Source organism: Lasioglossum baleicum, chromosome 13 (assembly GCF_051020765.1).
Source record: "Lasioglossum baleicum chromosome 13, iyLasBale1, whole genome shotgun sequence".
In the NCBI taxonomy this organism is placed as follows: domain Eukaryota; kingdom Metazoa; phylum Arthropoda; class Insecta; order Hymenoptera; family Halictidae; genus Lasioglossum; species Lasioglossum baleicum.
Genome location: NC_134941.1, coordinates 15,326,734 through 15,352,270, shown reverse-complemented (window position 1 = coordinate 15,352,270; position 25,537 = coordinate 15,326,734). Strand labels below are relative to the sequence as shown.

Below are 25,537 nucleotides of genomic sequence, written 5' to 3'. Positions count from 1 at the left end.
TGACAACATATCCAAAGCTCATCCAAATCGGGGAGGATTCACATAATCTCGAGAAACTCTTGTTCGTTACGGCATCGCGGCGTTACACCACGCTCGTCTCCCGGCGCTCCGGGCTGAACGTGCCATCGCGCGTCTAGGTCGCGCTGTGATTGGTCCGTGTTTTTCGTTAATAACTCCTAAACAAAGCCCCGGCTGACATTGGTGCAAAGGAAAATGTTGCTTCAAATGACCTAAGGAACCTCCCATTTCCCGGAGTCGAAGGGGTTTTGGGACACCCTGTATATATATAACCGTCTCTTCTTATTCTATTTTATTAATTATTTCTCTATTATTTTTCCATCGCTGAATTCGCAAATGCTATTCACTTTCTTCCCGATGATTGAAATAGTAAAACTATCTCCGCGTAAAATTAATAAATAATACGAGGCTGGAAAACGCAAGTTTTTCAGAAACTTTTTTTCATTTTTCAGCATAATTGTTGAATCCTCCTTTCAGGAGGATACATTTTTCCCAACGTCTGAATTTAACACTTTTCACGAAAACCCATGGGTAAAGAAATCGCTTTGACAACACGACGGTGGTACTAATATGGATAGAAAATGTCGAATATTCGTTGCAGAAATGTCGGCGGGGTGTTCATGATTTAATTTCCCCGAGGACAATCACGCTCAGAGGAGGAGCAAGGCACATCCAACCAACATCAACACGAACTATCTGCCAGTGACTTAAAGTACGCTAAAGGATTTCAGAAGTTCCGACGATAACTCCCGGATGCCGGTATAACAAGCGAGAACGCTCCGACTACATCGTATTACCCGCGTTTTCTGCCCGACTACCTTCGTTTCAACTACACCAGTGCCGGTGACGTAAATTGCTGTATTATATTAATGTTGCATTGCCGCTATCATCTCGCGGACTCAAAAGACTTCGTGCATGCTTCGTCTGAACACTTCCGACTGCGGTCTGTACTCTATTAAAGGTTCTGCTAAACTTCAGGGCGAGAAGACGAATAAATCCGTCGCGTCGCGCGTCGGTTGTGCTTAACTACCACCTGCCCATAATTCATCGTTTATCCCGTTGATACGCTTGTTTGAGACAATGATTCGTCTTAATTGTGCAGATTATATTATGCTCGCGTTTGTCCAGGAATGTTAATCTTTAAATTAACACTTGATCTACTGGGAATGATTGAACGGTGCTTTAAAAATCGAAGATTCAGAATTGTTGGGTGCAAAAACAATTTCAATAGGACGTGGGTGTTCTCAGGTTAAAACTGAACGAAATCGTTATTTCGGAACGTCGCGCGACGAACGTTGAATATTTCAGTGGAGAAGCGGCTCGGGGATCGTGCCATACGTCAAACTATGGCAGAAGGATGTTCTTGTTCAAGGTGACGTGGAAATGAGGCAATATCGGGCCCACGTAAAAAGCCAATAAACCGGAGGGGCTGATCGGCCGCTGCCGGAAGCGATACAGGCGGAAATTCTGTCATTCGTTTGCTTTGACACCCCGAGCTCCGGCTCGAGCATACCGTCCACGTGTGTGTCGGGGTATATACATATATCGCGTATGGTCCCGGGCTTCTCGACTCCAGCCACGCCAGTCACTGTATAATTCATCGGAAAACTTTTTACGGTCACCGTTTTGTCGGTTCCGTCCAAGTTGCCACGACGCGCGACGCCCGGTGTCGGAATACAATTTTTAGAACGTGTACCGGCAGAATTTATTAGCAAGCTATTGCACCGGCTTCCTGGAATCAGGTGGTGCCTTTATTTATCCTTCCTTCTTCCTTTAGGTATTACTTTTTATTTGTCAGCGAACCTGGGAAATCGATGCTCCTCGCTCACGCAGAAACTTCGCCGGTGAATTTTTGACACCGTGCCAACTATGTTTGCCAAGAGGACGTGGAGGACTCGGTGCTCCGAACGACGTTTAGCTGTTTAATCGAACCAGCAACTCGTCCCGACGAGAAATCGCCGCGTTAAAACATACGAACGACCGCGACGCTTGGATTAGAGACCGTGAAGAACGATGTCAAGGTGACGCCGCCAAAGTTTCCGCGACAATGACCACTGACCATTTCGTAAATCACAAGGTTAAGGACAGTGGAACCTCGATGGAAAAATCGAAAAATCTTGGATTCAATAATAAATCGGATCTGCAGCAAAACAAAGTCCTGATGGGAAACCTTGGAATGTTCTCAGCGGAAATGGGTATCATGACTCCCCGAATCGCATGCTCTTTAAAATACATCTCTATACTACGTAGTAGATTTTCAATGAGACAATTTTTGTTCAAGTCGAACAGACCTTCTCCTGAAGGAGATGGAAGTTCGAGTTGAGCGAGTTCTCGGTTTCCAATGATGAAACTTCAAAAGACAATCGTGTCGTTGAATGCATAGGTATCCGCAGTTCTAGTTATTTCAATAGGGAAAAATTGATTATATGATTGAAGTATTGTGCACTAATCCCGTTGGGATATCGATCGTGAGGTAGATACGTGGTACGCGCGCGATAACTCTGGCCGGATAAAAGTGGAAACCAATTTCGCGCGCGTTTCGGGACGTGACGCGCGCAAGTAGTAGAGGCACGCGTGTGATCAGCCGCTCATTCATGAGACTCGCAACCTTCCACGATGCCATTCGCGATTAATCGAACGACAATTTAACCCGCTGCGTGCACAATTGCGGAGGTTAACCAGGTATTATTCGCGCGTCGTCCTAACGTACCAATCTAATAACTGCCAATTACATAAAAGCTATTCAAACATCGCTCAAATTACGAACGCCATTCTTTAGGGTCTGCAAAATGCGAGAAAGTTGACAGATTGCTCTCGGTGTCACACATCCGAACTTTTTGACTTTTATTTCGATGAATAAATTACTTAGATTTGATGCTACTTCCGAGGCTGCTGAAAACAGTGAGTACCGAATAACAATTCAAATTGTAGCCGACTTTGCAAGAATAGAAATTTATACAGCAAGAGTTACGCAATGTCAGACAAGATTTAACTATGACATAAAAACTTCGCCAAAGTTTTTACATCACCGTGTCCCACATACACTGCGAATAATCCAAGTTCTCGAAATGTCAGAACGCGCGCCGGGGCGTCAGCTGAATTAAAAGTTTTTCTGTCTGGAGAAATCGAAAATACAAAACTTCTGCAGAGCAATATCTATATTTAAATTATCGCGGGAGATCGTTCTCATGGAGAGGAGACATCGAATGTTAAACCCACTTCATTTCACCAACGCATTACGTGGCTGATTGTTCGAACATGAAATTGTATGAAATCAATTCTGGAGATGTTTCGAATTAATTTTCTTTCGTGTCCGACCGTCTCTGCTCGATACCACTTCTTGAAATAATTTATGGATGTCAGAGAAACGCGTTTCGAATAAATTTCCTCGTGTATCTGGACGTTTGCAGCCAATACTGCCAATACTGCGATATTACCGACATTCGGTTGCGAGATATATGGTATTTTTGTATAATGGGTGTAGCTAAACGACGAGCTGAAAAAAGACAGCGCCCTTCGGACGTTATCGAGTTAGCCGCGGTCCGAAAAACCACCTCCGGTCAACGAACCGACTCCTGTGAGGACCATCGATACCAACAAGGAGAAACAGACCGCGTCCTTCTCCTTGTCACCGAGTCGGCTGCTCCCCAAAACAATCAACGCGAAGACAAAGGTCCCTCGTCTCTCCCCGCTCCACCGCGAGCGTATAATATCACGCAACTGTCATCGCGACACAGAGTACACGGAACATTTACAACAGAATTTTGAGAATCTTGCAACAGAATTATATTATCTCTTGTAATAGATTTTACAGTCTGACAAAATAAAGAGTACTTGTCCTATATGCTGTCTCCGATCATTTCCACATGGGTGATATTGTGACTTTTCTGTCTGTGTCACAATCGACTGAACACCCTGAGTATCGGATACGGCACAGCTGTCGCATATTTCCGTAATGAATCAACAGTCCGCGAAGTATCGAGTAAATTGCTACACGGTGGAGGCACGCGTACCTGTTGCACGTCACGAAATCGGGTCATCGTTAAAACTAGACAAACTGTCGATAGAACATCCGGAAGCAAGAGAAAAATGACCGGAAAGGCCGGGCCGGTGGAACAACTTTTTTTACCGAACAGAATTTTCGTGGAATCGTTTCGTCACTGTCACTGAAATCGCATGTTTCCTCGATGCTAATAACCCACGCAACCTTTTTCGACGTTTCTGCTCTGTTTTACGAGCACAGTCTGCAACAAAAAAATCTGGAAAAATTCTCTAAAATGCGCCTTAGGATCTAAATTATGTCACATTTTTTTTCAGGATTATAGAAGGTGTCACTTGGCTAATTTACCCTGTAACTACCCTCGCGGGCAAGCTAGAGGGCTGAAATTTTACTCGGAGGAGTTTTCCTTGGTCAGCTTTCGAATGGTTCGATAGTCATTGAAAATCCTCTAAGGGCAGTTTTGACCATCTCAATCGGCCAGGAATATGTGAATGACCGAAAATGAATCTTGTCTCCGTTGATTTTCCAGATATGGATCTCATCGGTGGAAATCAATTTTATGTTCAAGTCCAGAACCGAGAGAGCGGTCGACCCAATCGAGGTTAAGGGTAGTTTCTCGTATGCTCCGGCTAAAATTACTTTCCAAATGAACCCGAAGACGCGTAGCTCGCATCTGACGCCAGGGAATGTCCGACGAACTCGAAGAGATCGAAGGGGACCGGATTCCGGGCGAGGCAACTCTCGGAATTAGTTTAGTTTCCAAGTGAATTCGCTGTCATCTTTTCAGATATTCGGATCTATTAACAGCGGAACTGTCGAATCGATCAAACTGACGTTACTCGCGCGAAAGTGGCTCCCAAGAAAAATAGCTTTCGCTCTGCCACGTGAGACGAAGCACCGAACGTGTTTCAATTTCGTGTACAAATTCATCTCTCTCTCTCTCTCTCTCTCTCTCTGCAAACTTGTTGAACCTGGACCCATTACAACCGAATTAAACACAGCACAGCTTCGCTATCCTATTACAATCACAATACATCGCAAACATTACTAAAATGAAAAAATAAGCTTCCAGCAAAGTTGAGATCAGGAAATACCGATCAAACTACGTGTCGGACAACCGCAGGCTTGGTCGCTTATCCTGCATTTTGTATTACGTCCTCGAAGTCGGAGGACAGAGAGCCGGAAGACCGGTATAAAGGATAACCAACGATTAAAGGGAGCCGGAACTCCTGCAAAATTGAAGCTCTTTCCCGAGGGAGCTCTTCTACACGGCTTCTCGACGGATGAATACGAGGGATGAAACCTTACGTAAATAAATTAGTATTCCTTCCGTTTCAAGCTCGTAATTCAGACGAACAACGCGCGGACCGGGTTTGTTTTCGATGTTCGAAAACAACACAGAAAACGAACAAGCTCTGCACTTAACATAAAAGCACAAAAATAGACTAGCATTTTTAAACAATACTCTATCTATTTCAGCATCGGCAAACCGCTTCGATGCATTAATATTCCGTTTGCCTTGCGTGTGCGACCCTCCCCGCAGGAGCCATGGAATTTCATTTCTGCGGAGAATGAACTGTCGACGTTGACGAAAATTTACATCCAACGGTGGCTGCCCGGAATACAAAAACCCCTTTGCCATACATCGACGCTTTCATCCCCGAAAAAACGCAACCTGAAACCGAATTTCACTACGTGGAATTAAAAAGCTCACCTCGCGGAACTGTTCCGAAACCGGTTTCAAAGGAAGATGCTTCGAAAAAGCTTTGTACATAGAATCGCCCGTGATGGTCGGAAATGGCTCAGCATAGTGCTCGCGCGACTCGAAAACGAACTAAACGTCCCACATTTACGCCATCGCCACCTTTATTTACATACTCCCGCGTTAGCATGAAAACGCAAATATCGTTACTGCTGATTTTATTGTCGTTACTAAACTGTGGCTGAGGAACTTTCGATCGTGTCAAGTCAAAATTTGTCTCTCACTCTGGTCTCTATAAAATAATTTATTCGGATGAAAATGTTCATGAAAAACTGTAGCCCGATCATAAGTGATACTTTCCAGAAGTACCGAACAGAATGAACTGCCTAACTACTTCACGCAACAGAACAGTTTCCTGAAACCAATCGAAGCCAAAAATGTAAAAATTCACGCAACAATGAGTCCATCTGCAATTTGCAGAAGCCAATACAGAGGACACCATCTCAAAAAAAATCATTTCGCTGTCACGCTCCTCCTCCGTTCACCACTGCAGAGAAAGAAAGGAAGATAGGAAGAAATAAAAGTTGAGGAGTTCGCGTTAAGAAAGTCGTCGTCATTGTTCGCAGAAATACTTTCCAGCAGCAGATTCTGGGAAAACAGTTCCGAATTGACAGAAACTGGGATTCCAGACGGATTCTAAAGGCCTGAGGGCGTGGATTCGCCAAGTTTCCGCGGAATGGAGCGAGGCGGAAGTTTGTCGAAACACAATAATCGAAAACGGAGGAGAAACTTTTGACGTCGTCGGACGACATCATTGGCAGTGAAAGGACAGTACTCGGCCGACGGTGAATTAAATCATGCTGTACTCGCATGAATGGGGTGCGGGCACGCGAATACCAGGACGCGCTGTCAGTCTCATGGCCGTTGTCAGTCTTGTTGTCTGCTCGACGAAGTTTGTTGCCACGTGCGGAGCAATCAGATACGCGAAGGGACTCTTGGTTTCCAGCCCTTCGGTTATTTGAACCGACACAGACCCTATTTGAAGGAGTGAGAAGACATTCTCGAGGGCTCGTTTATCTCGCGAACGAGGAATTAAAGGGCCACGCGAGGAAACCGGTTAACCCTCGGACCGCAAGGAAAATATTTCCTCGTGGAATTGTCTGTGTACCGGGAAACCAAGTTTTAAGCACCTTCTTCGAGAATGTCGCTTTTAAAAGATAGCGTGGAAGTTCCTCTTGCTTTGCAGCAGTGGAAACTCTTTCGACTTTCGAAAGAACATGGACTGTTCCGGTTTGCGGAGTGGCCATCACTGGGCTGCGAATCTTTATGCAAAAAGGTGTAAAATGGTGGTGGTAAAGATACTTGGTGTAGCTTGTTTATTCATTTACGAGGTTTTGTTAACTTACAGTCTTTCACGGAATGTAAAATAGAACACCATTGGGAAATTTCATTCATTAATATTAATTTTCTCTCGGAGTTTTTACGCGAGAGTCAATCATCCTCGTAACAAGAGGAATGTTCAATTCAATTTTCTCGAAAAATAAAATTCCACTAAAACAGTTTCAGCATTCTGTACTTTACTACTTTCGCTTGCCATTCACCGTGCCGTACCATTTGCCCAACTAGTTCTTGTCCATTACCGAAAGACGTGGCCCGGTAACGTGCAATTGACCTGCAGAGGCCGTAAAACCGAGGCGAAGTTCGCGCCACAGGCACGAGACAAGCCGCAGTCGATTCTCGGATACGTAAATTTAGAACTTGGCACAATTCGATTTTATTTTCATTCGGGCCAGAACGTCGCGGCGCCGCGCGCCGCCTTGACACCGGCGTGTCTCTCCGCACTCTCGGCCCGAGACAAGGTGTCTCGATTTCTTTTTCACAGGCCAGCAAACAAACTTCGATCTTATTCATTCCGATGGACCATTTCGCCAAATTCTTGCCGAGAATGCCTTATCTCAATTTTATTCTGGGGTGGCCGGCCGAGTTTAATCGGATTGAAACTTTTTTACGGCTCGTCGTAAACCCTTCTTTTGCAATTTTTGACCCTCGGACCCTCATCTGGAGAAATTTCGGACGGAAAGTGTTAAAATTACTGTTGAGAAACTTTATATAACGAATCGTAAATGGAGACGTTTCGCTCTTTTGTTCGTGGTGAATCAATTTTTCCGTTCCGTCTATTTTTTACCTGGACAAACAAAACAATTTTGTTGCGCGATTTTCGCCGCGACGGCGAATTTAATGAAAGTTAGCATGGAAAGACGAATTGTTTCTTCCCGAGGGGGACATAGAAGAGGAACAATATTTTCCCGGGCCGACCCCGGTAATTTCTTCCTGAAATTTGACAGGTCGTTTCTGACCGAAAGCCGGGGAGCCGACAGCTTAATTGCAGTGGACGGCCTCGATCTTGTTTCGAGGCATCGAAAGCTCGCAGGCTCGACAAAGCCCTTGGGGCTCGCTCGCGTTCATAAGGGAGCGTTCCCCGCGTGTTGTTTCGATAAACGAGACACACTCCGGCGAGACAATCGATCACGGGACGGTCGTGTGACAACAGAACGGTCGTCGCGCCACGCCGCGAAAAAAAGAAGCGGGAAAATCGCGTCCACAGCCTGATATCAAGATGAACGAGCGCCCGGGGAAACGAGCACTGAAACCCGATAAATTCGGAACGACGAAAACAGACTCCGGAAATGAATTATTACGACCGCAGCGAGACGGCTAATAAACCTCCGATTATTGTTTCACGAGATTCTCTGAATCCGAATGACGACGATTCTGACGATTTATGTCATAGTGGTGCGACGTTCCGATCGATTGTATGTTAATTTAAAAAATTTCAGGTTCCAGACTTAACCCAGCCTATCCGGAAACACACTTGATACACAAAAATGTTCACTAAAAGCACCGTTCCGCTTTATATGCACAGACCTAATTGCACCATGTCGCCAGAGAAACAACGAGCTTCCAAGAGGCACAGGGTTCACTTTAATTAATGTACTTCCCCTACAGTGGAGTTTGTTGGTGTCCAACTATTTCCCAGGAAACTTACGATGTCGTTTCGCCTCGAAACACAATCGTGTCGCAAGAATTAATGAGTACAGAATTATGAATAATGTGAGGAAGGAATGGATCGTTGGTACATTGTCTCGCAGATCGCTCTAACCGATTTAACTATTCAGTCCACCGAGAAACTCTCTCTTCCCTCGAATGGAGAACGGCTTCGGGCTGATGTATTAAATTCGAGCAGACACGAATTACATGGTAAAGTTCCTTCTTCTACCGATTAATCTAATACGGTCTCTGCTGAGAAACTGCATTCGGGAATTTATGCCTTCTTACACCGAACCTGAATGTCATTTTTCATATTTTCATATTGATTGACTCGTAGGAGTTCCTCTTGCCAAGTAAATTGAAATTATTTCGTTTATGGGGGGTTTACGAGTTTATACGAGAAATTTGAAATATTAATCATTTTCTTAGAAAAACCGCGTTGAAATTAATTAGTCCAACTGCCAGAATTGCAGTGTGTATAATTAGGGGCTGGTAAGTTTATTGTCCACTGCAGCAAACCCACTGGCTCAATCATAATAGAATTTGGAACGAGCCATTAGAATCGAAACGCATGTACCACAGATGTTAAAGCAAAAGTAAATAAATGCCAAGCAAAATTGATGGCGCTAGATCGTTACTCGCAAATCAAATGTGGGAGTCGTCGAGTGATGTCATGCTTCTTTCAGCTATATTATTGTTATATTGATTCATCTACTACCGATTGACGGCGTTACCGGGTCGAACGAACGGGCAACAAGCCAAACAGTTCTCAAAATTTCCATTGCTTCAAGTGGCTGTTACTTTTAGAACGGGAAAAGCAATCAACGCTTAACTGACGATTATGTGAAAAAGTGCGGCCTCTGGTTCCTAACTTAGATTTTGGAATAGCTCGAGAAATTCAAATACATTCAAATGACATGTTATCTTCTCTGCTCGATAAAGTTTCATCGAACTATAGGAACCGAAGGAAATACTCGAGAAGAGAAAATCAAGCGCGAGAACCTTTGAGCAAACTCATTACAATGTAAATTGAACGTTATATGTGAGGATAAGGTTTGCACATGCAGACTCAGTTTCAGCAAAACGAACAAAGTTCAAACAGTATATGCTGTTTGATTTAGGATAGTGCCAGTAAAGAAACTTGGATCTTCGTGTGATCGGTCTCGAAGAATTTAGATTCGCTGGTTGATCGGTTTATCGTTGAGCAACGCTAAGTAGCTTGTAATTGATTACTGGTAGGCGGATTTACCTTGACAGGAATGCAGAAGCATATGAGCAGAAGATCGGCCGTTGCCAAACCTCCTAGAAAGACGTTGGTCGGCGTAGCTGGTAGAGGTCTCAATCTCGGGCACAGCGTCGAAGCGATGATGAGGAGGTTTCCTGCAATAAAGAACGGTACAGTGACGTTTCTACAGTTTCTCATTAAAAGTTGATAATTAACACGCCCGCAAGCTGGAACGAGCATTATGCCGAGGTACCATCGGACGATCATGCTGGGCATCTGAATCTTCGCGAATAATTGTGCAATCTGGCGCCAACAGAACAGTGGATGTCTGGAGGCTCCACGGAAATTGTTCGGAATAAATAATTATCGAGAATTTACTTGGCAATGTTGACTGTAATCACCCGCCAACAGTTCGGGCTGCTTGGCCAACTGAATAACTAAATAAAAGCCTGGTTATTGTGGCGGATTCTCCGTTATCGTTTTTAATCGCGCATAATTCTTCACAGTAAAGCATTTTTATGTAAAACGCCTGCAATTATTTTGATCAACGATACATCCTACATCCTTTTCTGTGTTGTGCATCGTATACAAAACTTTTTTATGTACTTCGAGAATTTTTAATTCATTCATCTCCCTTTCCCCCCAGAAAATTCTAAAATTAGTTGCTCTATAGTAGAGAAAATGAAAATATACGATAGAGACGTGTTTCGGATAAGAGCCAAAGGGAATCGAGGATCGGTGGAGATTACCACCGAAACAGAATTTCCGAAATTAATTAAGCCCGGTTGTCGGAGCTTGCTGGGATAGTCCATCGAACTCCTGTTATCAATCCGGCCCACAGCTACGCGAGAGAACGGTCCGATGGAACTTGTCGTTTCGGAACGGGGATTCTCCCGCGCCCTGCGCGAAACCGCGATGCAATCTAACTTTAAGTGCGATATAAGCGCGACACTTCCCGCCCACGATGATATTATTACGAAACAGCAACGATAGCGCGCCAGGATTTACTACTAGATTCCCCTAATTCCGAATACATGCATCCGACTCGGCCGCGGCCCCCAAGCAAACTTTGATAGACAGAACAGGGCCGAGCGCTATCGATTCTGACAGAGACGAGCTCTCCTTTTAACCGTTTCGTCTCGGAACAGTGTTCTCCGAATTCAGCATGACTCCTCTTATATTTTCCTTGTTAGAGGAACTCTTAATCGACGTGGTCGAATCGGTAGTTTATACAATTTTCAGTAGTTCTACTATACCAAAAGGAAGCTTGAAAAAATTATTTTACATTATCGGCTCGTAATAGAATCAGCGAGAGAACGTGTCCGTTTCAAGAGCAGAACGAAGCAGGTACTCACCGACTAATCCGAGGAAAAACGTGAGGGAGTAGACGACGAGGACCGGAGCCAGTTCCGCCCAGTTGAAGTGGCTAAACGACTCGTTGATGTCGTAGTCGGCAAAATCGTCTGTCGCATTAGTCTCGTTCGACATGATTGCGATTAGCTTCTCAACGGTGACACTTCGCAGGTTGGGACACCAGTTGACGAACGTTCGCGAACACGTTGTCCATCGTGCGGCTCTTCTCCCGTTGCCTAACTGCACCGCAATCTGCAATCCGAACGAGCAGAGTCCCTCGCGATGCCCGCAACCTCGTCGAGAAACCTTTTCCCTCTTGGTCCTCTGTCACCGATCGCTCGCATCCTCTTCTGCTGCAGACTTACGTGCACGTAATCCTGCGACATAAAACATTCTGATAGTACACATTCAGCTGTTCTATTCATCCGTTACGGGATTTTTTTGCCATCTCTTATTTCCGTTCCAAACAAAGATCGTTCCTTTTTATTCGAAACAAATGTGCGTGAAGATCCGCAGTACAACAAATCAGGCTTTAATTCTATGCACTCGCCACGTCTCCGGCGATTCGTATTAGTTTGCTGGGACTCGACAAAGTACACGAAGCTTCCAATGAATCCTCCCGCCCCCGCAGGTTTCCCGTCATCCGAAACAATACGCGTAATTCAATATATGTATGCGAGTCACATCCGAAACCGAAGCCATGCACCGCTGGCAGAATCTGCAATTCGCCCGGAACCGTTACCAGCGAGGACCCGATGTCGGCTCAGTCGACAAATTCATTAAGAACCACGCATTTAGTCCGTTCTGTAATCATCGGAATTAATGGCCGACAAACGACGCCGATAGCGCCGCGAAATACCGATCGAACCAGCCGACCTGCGCCGAACCGATAGCGTTAAGCTTCCGTACAAATTATGCTAGTGCGCCGGCTTGGGAAAAATTAATTTTTCGATTATTTCCGATTAATTCCGGATATTTTCGGAGTATTGAGAAGGTGTCCCACCAAACTGAACTCAAAAATGGTTAAAATTCACCAAGTTGTAGACGTTTGATGAGAAAGCGGCGAAGACTGTGTTACAGTACCGAACTCTCGCCGAGCTTTCAAGAAATAATTGGCCGAAAAATCAGAGCGTTAGAAAAATCACTGGCTCAGAAATTGTACCGCCAGTTTAGGAATGGGATCCTGTATTGCTATCTTTATCTACGGGACGCCCACGCAACATTCTTTCTGCCTTATCATTCTCCCCAAAACACAAAGCTAGCTCCAGAGTAATCGATGGGAGAGCGATTCGTTTCAATAAATAACGTTGGTGACCAATTAACCTGATAGCGGGCCAGTGATCTACACACGACCAACGACTCGAGTAAATCAAACGAACATCAAAAGCTCCAACGAAATTAACAAACCGTGTTTAATCTCGCAGAAGGGAGCCCAATTCGCCAAAATTGATTTAGAAGAGTAGCTAGAGGCCTGCGATAAATCCCTAAGCCTATAAAACCCAAAATACGAGCGGTCCAAAGTGTCGACCAAGAATTCCGACTGGAATGATCGGATTAGAAATCTTTAAAAAGAAAATCTGACGTGTTGGCAGTGTCCCAAGTCCTCGCGGAATCGAACAAGCGAGTTTGTGGAATAACAAAACTAAATCATGAGGCCGATGTTTACGAAGAAGAGGAGGAAAAGAGGTTAGAAAATACATACCTACACGAAGATCCTTATTGATAAATCGCGTAATTATATGGAATGTAATCCCGTTGGCCGATCTGCGGCGCGGCGCGGCGCGGCGCCCAATAATTTCGTCTCGTCGAGGAGGGTCAAAGAATCGGCCATATATTACGGGAACTCGTCGAGCGTATTTCAATAAATCCTGCTCTCCGTCAAGAGCTCAGAGAAAGAGAGAGAGAGAGAGTGTTTCTCTTCGGTTTTTCGCCGCAGCGTCGTGGAAGGAACCTTCGGTCGAAATGGGGCAGAAAAAGCTCGCGATTCTTTGCAGTCGCAGGAGTTACGTATCAATCCCGCTTTTCTGCTTATTCCAACGCTGATTGCGGCATCCGTGATCTTTCACCCATGAATCGCGGAGACAGCCCCTTGGAGACCTGAAAGCCGAGAACGTTGTTCTCCATCTTCCTGCATGAGCCGATTTCCAAGCACGTAAAATGCTTGTCAGGTAATTTCTTTCGCATATTTTTGCCTCCTGTCTCAATTTGTCTCAATTTGTATGCGAAATTTTGCATCTTCAACGAACGTGCCGCTGATCGCTCGATTTTATATGAACTGGAATTTTTGTAGTTATTCTCGACTTACTAAGATTATTAAGAGAAAAAGAGAAGCTTCTATATGGTTGCTGTTTCTTGGGATCGACGCTGTCGAATTTTATGTTGAGGATTTTGATCATTTGAAATATTTAAATCAGAATTTTAAAATCACTGCTTCGCTATGTGGTACACACTAGACAAGAATAGTGGACCCCAACAATCCAGGCCCAATGAATATGCATCTCTTTTTCTGGGAACAAGCGATACCCACCGCAGCGACCGCAATGGTCGTCGATTATTTTTTGAGGCCGCGAACAACATTGGTCTGGGAACAACGTTGCTGTTAATATCGTTTCCCAGATATTGCGGATATTGGAGAAGAACCGCAAAAAGTGACGGCCTAGCCGTCGAGGCACCGAGAATTAATCCGCGATCGACTGTGTTTTCGACAGCTCGATTTGTCAGTTTGCGAACCGTCGAAACAGGGGACGACATTGTGCTCGATGCGAGAGCCAATATATTACATGGAACCGCAGCACACGCTTCATAGTTAATACGCAACGGGACGCGATGGCATGATGCACGTCCACAACGACAATGCGCATGTTTCGCGAGTATCCTCGAACGAGCTACGTTCTATGTGTAGCGATCGATTTATTGATTCCGAACTGCCGAAGATCATTACTCTGGATGGAAACAGGAAACTGGACGACACGAGCAAACTCGTTAAGATTGTATTATGGATGCCGGATATATTAAGACAGAGGTTTCATTACAGAGATTCATTAACAGGCAACCTCTCTGCGAACTCCTCTGGAAATAGTAAGCTCGACCGAACTCCTGCAAAGGAAACGAAACTCAGTCCACAAAGCGACGGATTATTTCACTTCGCTGCGCTATACCCGACCTCGATCCCAGATCAGTACACTAAAACTGACTATGATCGATCGAGACACTCGAGCGTTCGACCAATTAGAGAACGATCGCGGATCAGTCTTCCTGTCGATTCACCGAGCTGCAAGAACAATAGGAGATAAAGAAAAATGATTTGAAACGAAGAAAGATTCTTGAGAGAAACATCTCTGTGAGCTGAGCCAATTTATGCTACTGTGGGCATTATGGTAGCTTTGGATTCAATAGCTTCCTGCTAGGAGAAATGAGAAAAGAATGGCTCGAGGGTATGGAGAAAAATTACGGGGTTATTCTTTGCGGGATTGATTCTGTCTTCGATCATTGTACAGACGGTGGAAATAGATGAGATAGTTGAAAATGTGTCAACGTGAAAATTGCAAATGCACGATAGAGATACGTCTTCTTATAATATTCCGAGGAATCACACTTGATCTTTTGTTTAAGAACGTGAAACAAGATTGATTCTGTCTTTTCCAATGATTGTTTGAAACTCATAATCATGTTTGATTTTTGTTTGAATGAATAAATGAAGACTCGTCTGTCCTCGGGTTGAAAATTCAATAGTTGAACACGAGAATGAAATGATTATCGAACCCAGTGAAATTTGCAAGGCCGCCGCTCGTACTCGTGTTCGAAATCTCAATCAGCAAATGATCCGACTCGTGACGCAATAATTTTCGTGTCTAATTGCATCGCGTAAATCTTGTTTAAGTAATTATGCAACGATTCGCGCCCGCCGCCGAATCGATAATTACTATACATACGACGACGCGACGTCGAGCGTCGGAGAGCACGTATCCCGGAGCTCTACAGGTAGCACAGCCATTTTCGATCTAATGTATTTTTCTTGTTCCCTGTCGAGTGTACTACTTCGACTCGAATCCTCGAACGAATGAGTCTCGACGAGTACGTGAATATGTTTCCTATGATAATGCGCTCCCGTTAACGCTTCAGCTAGCGTTTCGATGGAATATTTCTGTTTGTTCGCGGATCATTGAAATAATACCCTTAAATTATTCCCACTCAGATTCGGGAAACGATTTCCTTGTTTTAAACCGATTAACAAAATTTAATCAGTGTACTCGCGGAAATTCTGAAATCGATGCTCCACTTTTGAGAAGTTCGGATCAGTAGTGTCTGATTCATCGAGAGCAAAGAGTAATCTGGAAACGGTATCTAAGAATAAGGGGGCTTGAAAATCGATGCTCCAGTTTAATTAATTTTAGCGGGAACAATAAAAATAATCTGCCACTCGAATCGAAGTCCTAGAACAGCCACGAACAGGGTCGAGATTCCTATCGCCAAGAAAAATGTTAAAACATTTACGAGCGCTCGTGAAAGGTCTTCATAAGGGCAAGAATTTCTCGAAGAGATTGAGAAGTATAAATTCCGCGTCCGAGGGTCTGAACGAGAGAACATTTCCTAAATAAAAGACAGACTCTGTGTCCTTAGTGGGGAACTGCAATAAACTGGCATGAATATGCAATTTCAATTAACAGACGGTTCTTTGCCCCATTCTTCCGAGTCTGGTAGCACGGAAGCTCTCCTGCAACTGCTAATAAAGAGGGGAAGTAAATCGAGATTATTGAGAGGAACTGAATACGATTTTCATTATCGATAGAGTGGAAATCATCGGTATATTTCACGGATGACAATCTCGAATCGTGTTTCCTGCATATTTCCCCTCTTTCTCTCTCTCTCTTTGTACTATGATATAGCATGCAAAAGTGAACACGGAGAATGCCTTTGACGAAATACGGGTCAGCAACCGAATCGCACAGTAATTATCGTGTAGAAATTAGAAATTAATTTAATTCCGACCTTACAATTGGAGTATACTCGCTGCGATAGCACTGTGCATTGTGTCGCCTCGACTTATCGCCCGGCGAGCACTATGATTGCTGTCAATAGGAGGACACGATAGTGTATCTGTAACCTTGACGGCCATGCGAAAAAGATTGTATTTATCCATTAATCAGTTCGCCGAGCCAATTCAACATTCTGAAAGACATACAATAAATACGCAACAATTATGCTCGAACAAGTTTAATCTGTTTCTTAATATCTTTCGCTTAACATCTGTGGCGACTTCTCCCATTCTTTGATGTTATAAAGATGGCTAACCAACCTAACATAAAAATTGCACCGATTACAAGAAAGTGGAGATACATTCTCGTCGCATTGCGATCTCAAATTCTCTGTGTTCTTCCAGTGCTTCATATTTGACTCATTCATCTTCATAAAATCTGTGGTCTGATTACGACGACTGTTATTGTTGTTATCGCATGTGCATCAGATAGTCTAACACACGCTCGTCATACGTGCCACCCATAAATTCCATAATTAGAAAGACAGGAGAGATAAAGAGAAATAGAAGGAGAGCTACTAAGTACATAATGAAGTAGTCGAACATTGTGTTCCGCTTAGAAACAGAGGAACGTCGAGTAGGTTGAGAATCTACGACGTACAGTTAGGCGAGCCAGACAGGTGAAGCGGGAGAGGCGTTCGAAAGCTTCGCGTCAAGCTTCCTCGAGGTTCGTCCCTTGTTCTACAAGGTGGAAAGGCCATTTGTTCGCAAAAGACGAATCTCGTTAGCCACGCTGCCGAAGCTAAATTTAGATCGTGTCATCGTGACCACTCTGTCGTCGCAGAAAAAGCGTTAAACGCCCGCGACGAATCAAGCTCGCGTTACTCGCTTTTGTTTCGCGACTTGTTAACGCGACCGTGCCGCATCTACTTGCTATCCGGCGGTGAACTTTTGCCGTTACTTAACTGCTACCCTAAGCGACCGTGCTCGCGCTACAAAACGCTATACAATTTTTCTAGACCGTGGCATTTACCGTCAGACTCTCGCTACATAGGTTTAAATGATTTATTTTTTAGACTTTTTCTTCGTTACTTACTCGGTTTGTGATCTTATCAGAATCTGGATTGTTATAGGATTTTCATGCAAAATAAAAATTGTCTGTACCAATTGCCAGACTTTCTTCAAGTATTAAAAACATTCCCAAGCTCCAACGCTTCAAAAAGCCTGGTACATATGTACTTAATTTTCGACAAAAATGCAGACAACGCTTCCACAATCGAAGCACGAATCGGTGATTTATTTAGAAATGAAGTAGAACCAAAGTTTGGTCGTCGATAGGTCAGAGGTTCCTCGAACACTCTCCAGAATGAATCGCTGAAATATTCAGGCTGCTAACCGGGCTCCTAAAATACCCGAGTCATCCAAAGTATACCAGAGAACGCAGAAAAACACAGATTGCACAGATTGCACAATGAAGATGTCACTTCTACTATTTGTCTTCTGTATCTACAACCTGTTCCAGTTGTGTGAGCACACGGATTTCTCCATAAGACCTTGTATCAACCTGTCCATAGCTTCCGGTTCGCGATGCGCATCGCTCGGAGCGTGGAAAAAATTCTATGTCGCATAAAATAATGCATAAATCAGCCGGCCACAACCGAAGTCCTCGTCGACGACGCGACGCGACGCGACGCAGAGAACACAAACATCACGTCCGGCAAAAAGAGAACGTCAAAGTACAAGCGGGAAGAGGAACACGAAGAGGCCAACATCGAACGAAAAACAATCGATTCAACGGCGAACTGTCGCCGGATTGGCAGCAAACAATTCTCTCGATGGATCCTGGTTGCCAATCGGCGAATTCCCGAGGAAAGAGACGCGATCGATAATCGACACGTTTCGAAATAGCTCGACGCCGAAAATAGGCGTGAATCTCGATAATTGAAGATTAAAGCCGATTCGAGGGAGAGAAACTTTGGCCCGCAATTAAGACCGGTATTAACGAAAATCCCGCGGTCGTTAAGCGTGGAAACTTTTCTACGGACGCGGCACGATCGTCCGTGAAATTATACTAGTATCCAGTTCCAGCATTAAAGATTCGGCATCCGCGCATGAATTCCGCAGACGTGCTTTTTAATCGCTGCACGCCGAAATTGTGAACTAGGGTAGACGAGAGAAGTTGATTTTAAACGTTCCCCATCGTTTCGTAAAACGGCGGAAAAACATTTTTGTACGCGAAAATATTAGGTCGGGCCATAAGCTCTGTTGTTTCGTCTCTGGTATCTTATGGAAATGTATGCCGGAATGTTGTCGACTGCGGACCGTGTGTATCTCATTCTTCAAGTTCTCTCATTCTAGAATTTTAAACTTTGGCGCATATTACAATACATAGTTCTATGAGGAAAACATTTTTAATATTTTAAAGAATTATCGTCCGCAAAGGATCGGAAAAATTTTTCAACGAGAATGCTTTCATACAAAATTATGCATGACTGAACAATCAGCGAGTACCGAGATTAATTTAGAGAACCATGTAGGTGCATTCTCTCCGCTTTATTCCTTAGCTTTCTTAAAATCTACGATATATCTGACAAAACATAGAGATGCGAGGATTGTAGAAGCTTTCTCCATATTTTCTTATTTTTCCAAGGTTTGCGTCATGCGAAACAGGATTCGTGTAATAAAATCGGGAGGGTATACAGAAATATTATTTTTTCTTTTTCTAGCATCGCGGTAAATCTTTCTGGAAATACGCTTCTGTCGATCGCAAGAGCAAACCGCTCACAGGCGGGCTCGCTGCCAACAAGCTCGGCTTCTGGTCGAGAAAACGAATTCTCGATGACACGAGTCGATCGGTGTAACGTCGACTTTTCGAGTTTTCGCCTTTCCGACGGCACAAAGCGTCTATCGAATAGATTTTGCGAATTGGTATAGTCCCGCGCCCGGTATGCTCGAATAATTCAGACGGAATACATATTAAACAGTTCTTTCCGCGACCTTATCTGGCCCCGATCGACTAATTATTCTGGAAAATTTCGTTCGAACCATCATTTGTTTCCCGTCGCTGATAAGAAAGCATTACGCAATTGCGGTAAAAACAAGTGTCTCTTAATTACCTTGTCCCGGAACTTCGATATTCAAATTAGGCAATACACAAAATAATTTCTAGCGGCGAGACATCCATAAACATAGTTATCGTTTTCTGAAAAGATTTACCGTCATTCCAAAGTGCTGAAACGCTTTGTAAAAATAGACTATTCTGCAAAATAACACAGAAGATCGAGATCCTAACATAATTCAGAAACTCATCCTGAAGTGTTGAAAGACTTTGCAAACATATAGTATTCCGCAAAATGCCAGAAAGACCGAGTTCCTAACATAATTGAGAAGATGGACAACGCGCACACTGTACTTCAAAGAACTAGACCGAGTGGAGCCTGAAGTACAGAAGCTCTTATTGTTAGACGAACTACAGCGCATTCGGCTGATCAGAGCAGGGAGAGCGAGTGCGACAACAGACAGAATTTATGCATCCAAACATGCGCCACGTGTTCGTAATAAAACTAGTATTTATAGGAAAGATCGGGATTGAGTCCCCGCACCATGCCAACCATACGCGGAAAGTCGTTTCAAGCGTCGTGTAACGAGCCTGGTGTTCGTCAAACTAATCTAATCCTGATTATGGCTGTCATTCAATTCTGTATTTCAGAAAACCGCGCGGACTCGGACCTTCGTAAAACGATAACAACACGAGACGCAATACCAATTCCAACGAAATGGAACTTTGAATCTAAAAGAGAGAAACAAAAACGCTCGATTATCAGATCGGAAAAATAAACTTGTTTCCGCATAGAGTTTCGATAGAAAATAGGAAAAATAAACTGCCGCACGCAGTATCGAGTCGGAATCGTAATGACAATTTCCAACAAAACTCAATAAACATGTCCGAAAAGTTGACCGAATATTCTTTTCCCCTCTGAACAAATTTCCTCGGAATTATAAAAGGCGAAAATCCAATTTCAATTCTGATTATCGAACTTGTTACTATAGAAAAGCGAGTGCGGTTTCAACGAGGATCGCGGCAGGATAATGATTGCGTTTTGTGATTACCATTGACATTGTGTTTAAGCGAGGGTGTGGTTTTTGGCCTGAATTCGACATTTTGCTAAAAGGCGGTCGTACAATGTTCGTCGCAGACGTTTCTGTGATTTACGCGTTCCCGGGCCACGTTTTCGATGCAAAGCGGCAAGCGATTCTATTTATGAGCCGTCCGACACGTGCGAATCGCCCTTACCTGTGCGCGGGTGGCCACAAGAGTTTCCTGACAGCGAAGCGAAGAAACCAGAGAGAAAACGAACGACTGTAGTAAGATCGACAACAACCGGCAGAGAAAAAGAGCCATGCATCTTTCATGAGGCCAATTCGCGGCTCTTTCACAATTATTCGCCAGCTGCGGCGACGAGACGCTCTTTATCTCGGTCCAGCTCGCATCGTGAAAAACCCGTTTATCTGTATATCCGCTGTCCAGCTGTGATATGAACCCCTTTACAACCGTAGCAACATTTTTTCCCTAAAAAAAAAACCTGCACGGAAAATGTGGGCTTAACTCGATAATCCTTTACACTCTACAGTGTCATACTAGTGTCAGTTAAAAGATGTTTATTCTGAAATTGGTGTTGAACAAGTTTTGTATGAAACGCGATATCTTCTCCTTGTTTTAACTCTTGCATTTATCTCGCAAGACTACATCTTGTTCTATAGAAAAATGGGAGTGTTTACTTTTCTAGAAAATTAATCTCGCACCTTTCAAACCCTTTTAGAATCAAAATGATCCCTAAGACTGTCATAAAAAATTTTTTTAATATGATCTTAAATTTGCACGATTTTAATTACTCCCTGGAAGGTACCTAGAAGTTTCGGTGACTGCAAAATACTGGCTGATTGCAAAAGTTCATGCAACCTTCATAAACCCGAAGAACTGCTTTGAAGAACCGCGCAATTTTTGCGCAAACGGAATCCACCATCTTGTAGAACGTTCAGAGACAATTTTAAAAAATGTTGGTCACCACATAATTGATTAAAGCAGAGCGCAGGCAGTCAAATTTTACAATGAGAATTTTATTAATTTTCGAATCGAGCACGAACCTTTGGAACGAACGAAAATGTTCGAGTCTCTTCCATTTCTTGGAGAATACAATTCGACCAACTGAATGAAATGTGTTCTGACTTCACGGTTTCAAGAAATATGACACTATTTGCGTGTTCGCCAGTGAAGTAGAGAGATCAGTGGAGTCTTCCAAGATTCCTTTATCAACGTCTGGTTACAGCTAGAGAAACCTTCGAGATCTGTGTATAGAAGGAACAGCACGACTCTTCGAGGAAAACAATTGTCTAATCGCAAGGCTGCTCGTTCTCATGTATATCGACTAATTAGAATCTCGAACGAGATGCAATTGAATTAAGAGGTCGAGAGGGATCGTCTGAAATCACTGGATGAAAAATAGAATACATCATATTTCCTATTCCACTGTCCACATTCAAATCAAATATTGTTCACAACATCAACATCCTGTTTCAACATTAACATAAAATATTCCCAGCAACTATTATCATGCCAGGAACACGCCAGCTTCGAATTTACACGAAAATTCATTATCAAGCTTCCACAAACAATAAATAATAAATAAGGGATCAATTTCGCATTCTGCAAACATTTTTACATTGTAAACCAGCAGACACCTATCTGTATAATCCATCTAGAATAGTCAGGAAGCTGATGGCTTCCAGGGGTACTTAGTGCCGTTAATTAGCGATCGACCTGGAATAGGTGAGCTGTATTTACGTGTGCGACGGTTCCTCGGGACCGAACGGAACACGCAAAATGTTCATCAGAAACAAAAGATGGCGTCTATCGGGCGCGTTCGATCGAAAGGTATAAAACCTGAAACGTTCGGCGTCGATAGAACCGAAGAGGAACGAGCAGCTTTTGTATGAGACTCGCGAGTAAAATTCTAGGATGAAAACGGCCTGGCGATTCATTCCCGTCCGAGAGAGGCAACACAACTAGCCGCCAACTATGTATACATATTGTTTTCCAATCTGTCCATTCACGTAGCTTCTACGATCGTTTTTTATACGGACGAACAAAAACTGGATTCAGCGAAGAGCTCTCTCTCTCTCTCTCTCCCTCTAACGCAAAGAGAACTGCAACAGTCATATCGTCGGAAACACGTGTTTCGTAAGAAAATCGTTTTACAGAATGCCTCCAGTGATTTATCTCGAGTGCTCGTTTGTGCGACCTAACTGGCGTGAATTATTGGAGTATATATGTACAGCGAGAAAGAGAGAGAGAGAGGACCGTTTACACTTCCCCCGGTTAGGATTGTAACTAGGTCTGATGGGTCGTGTTCGTTGCTGCATCTTATTCTATGATTGATATGGACGATCATAAAATTTCAACGGTGATCGTTAGACCACGGATGTCTACGGCATATGAATATCTTGGATCCAGAACTGTTTGGTTTACGCTCGAGAAGTTTGTTTGCTCGTACAATCAAAGTGAACCTGTCTGTGAAATTTGCGACCGCACGTGCTGATTTGGTATCAATTAATCGCGGATAATTGTATACCAGCAAGAAACAGCTGCATTAATCACCCGCTATATTGAACCGGACTAGCAAGTTCTAACAGAGTTTAGCTAACGTTAGTACATAGCTCCTTCGAAGTCGAAATACTATTCTGTTCTCTTGGTACGGACATTTAGAACATTTTCCATCGTTCCTTAAAAGATGATCGAGAATTTAATAAATTGAATTGATTCTACTCTTCGTTTTCTTTTCAGAAATGTTTCATCGAAGGGATTGATAGACTCCAGGGCTAATAAATGGATGAGATTCATAGTCCGCGGATGGCGATCATTGCTCGCGGGAAGCTGAATGAAAACTCCGAGAGGAGACGAGAGACTCTGATTACTTTCCAACGAAGAGAAATGCGAAGTGTATTCTGGGCTCGAAACTGACGGGCACGCTATAGATGTTTGTACAACGATGCCAGTGGGTGACAATAAATTATATTCCCTTCGGGAATGCGCGGTGTACGTGGCGTCCAGCAATTATTTACGAAACAAGCGTGATGGACCGTTATTCCGATCGGTGTGAAAAAAAAAATATTGCGTGCAGATGAAGCGCGAAAACAACGAAGCTCCGAGGATATATCTCTCGTTGCAAAAAAACTCCGGAAGCTTTCCAACGAAAACGAACTCGGTGTCGTGAAACTAATTCGATTAACGAGAAGTTTCGAAGCGCGTTGCTGAAGTTGTGCATTTTTTGCTCTTTGAGCAAGCGAACCCGAAAATCAGCTAAAACTTCGACTCTTCAGAACGGATCGTAACCCGAAAAAAATAAGTTTTTGGGAAACGGAAGCCGAATTTATAGAGCAATAATGGTAGAAATGAATAATAAATGGAGCGAGATAATTCTAGTTGGTCCCCTAATGGAGCAGTGTAAAAGGCGTAACGATTGTGCACGACCAATCATTGTCACGCGAAACGATATCGTGTCTCGAGTTTCACACACCAACATCTTCCGTTTCCATCGACCTTCGGGTAATGTTAGGGGATTCGTCAAAAAGCTTTCCGCCGATAAATGTCACACTGACAGGCCATTATTGTGTATCGACGAAAGTAAAGGTCAACCTGGTTTTGCTTACACGAAAATTAATGGGACCATTAGATAAAGATAGCCGCCACACAAAATGTTTGGAACGAAAACATGGCTAGAACTGTACTGAGGATGTTATTCGTTCACAGTCCATGTACACGTTCCAAAAATCCTATACAAAAAGACAAATATTCAATGCAATTCGTGTTGCATACAAAAATACAATTTTTTAATAAAATGACTCAAAACATTTGGAAGGAAGACTTAAATAATAGAACTGTGCTGAAGATTTTATTCGTTCACAGTTCACGTAAACGACCCAAATCCCATACAAAAAAAGAAACATTGCAATCCTCGTTGCATACAAAAATGGTTGCATAAAAGAAAATAGAACATCTCAAAAATAGTTCTAATATAAGAGTATTTTTAAATGTCTTATGGACGTCCCACAATGAAATAATGATGATTCATAAAAGAAAAATAAATGTTGGATCTTCATTCTCCTTAAACGTTCATTTGCGTGACACGTTATATTCTGAAATGAAGTAGGTGTGTATGACTAAAACTGTTTGAAACTGTAACTCACACATCACGAACAGGATGTCGAAGAGACCGGAAGCGAGTCACCGTACACCATGATGGACACCGTGCAGAATCGACGCAGTATTTTCCGGTTTCACCCACTTTATCACTTCCCAGTTGACAGTTGCGAGAAAAGTTTGGGAACACGATAAGAACGGATATCGCGACGTTGTTCGGCGGAGCGATATCTATACACTGAACGTCCGAAGCCACGCGACTTACGGAACTACCCGCCAACCCGAATCGCCCCGATTCACCCCGACTATGGACGAACTTCCTCGAACGATGAACGAAGTCGGCCGAGAATCAGTACGGCACAGATAACTCATAATTCTAACAATAAGTCGAACTTCAAAATTGAAAAGAAATCTACAATTTGTGATCGAGAGACGCTTCATGGCTAAAGAGAGCTACCTTCTGTAAAATTTTCAAAGGTATTACTCTCGTAAACTATTCCAATTCCGAAATAAACTTTCGAAACAACATAATTCTGAAATGTTTACTAACCAAATCGATTCTATTCTAAGTAAGAATAGCAAATTTGAAATTGTCTGCAACCTGACTAGAACCCTTATCCTAACATAAGTCTTTCCTCAAGAAAAAGTAAGGTTACAAACTTTCGCAAATATTCTATTTACTGACACACACGCACACACGCACACGCGTACACACAACATCGCTGTATTCTTTTTACAGAAAAAATACTTGGAAATAAACAGCAGAGACTGCGTCGAACGTTTCTAATGCAATGGCGGGCTTCTAATTTTAACCGTGGTCTAATAGAAAAAAAGAATATGCTTGTCTAACGATACCCATTTTATATCCTATCGACAAAAGGAAGAATTCCTAGTTGGTTAGTAGGATAATTAAATAGTATACTTGATTAATCCTCTGATTATTGTTAAAAAAATCGAGAACGGTGGTTCTTCGAACGTCCACGAACCGCAACGCACACCGGGAATGGTGAAAATGGTGG

At 43.3% G+C, this 25,537-nt stretch overlaps 1 protein-coding gene across 7 annotated transcripts in view; it reads right to left on the bottom strand.

Moving 5' to 3' along the window:
* LOC143214823 (QRFP-like peptide receptor) overlaps nt 1–25,510 on the bottom strand; it is a 64,892-nt gene extending 39,382 nt beyond the window's left edge. For 3 of the 7 annotated variants that reach the window (XM_076436267.1, XM_076436266.1, XM_076436268.1), the window contains exons 1-3: nt 24,566–25,509; nt 11,349–11,723; nt 10,018–10,148 (exon numbers count right to left, since the gene is read on the bottom strand). In XM_076436267.1, the coding sequence (XP_076292382.1) occupies nt 10,018–10,148; nt 11,349–11,481 (264 nt within the window). In that variant the 5' untranslated portion in view covers nt 11,482–11,723; nt 24,566–25,509. Of the gene's footprint in view, nt 1–10,017; nt 10,149–11,348; nt 11,741–24,565 lie in introns of all 7 variants that reach the window. The other 4 variants (XM_076436270.1, XM_076436264.1, XM_076436265.1 and 1 more) reach the window with 3 other exon arrangements.
* Between the last annotated feature and the right edge of the window lie 27 nt (nt 25,511–25,537).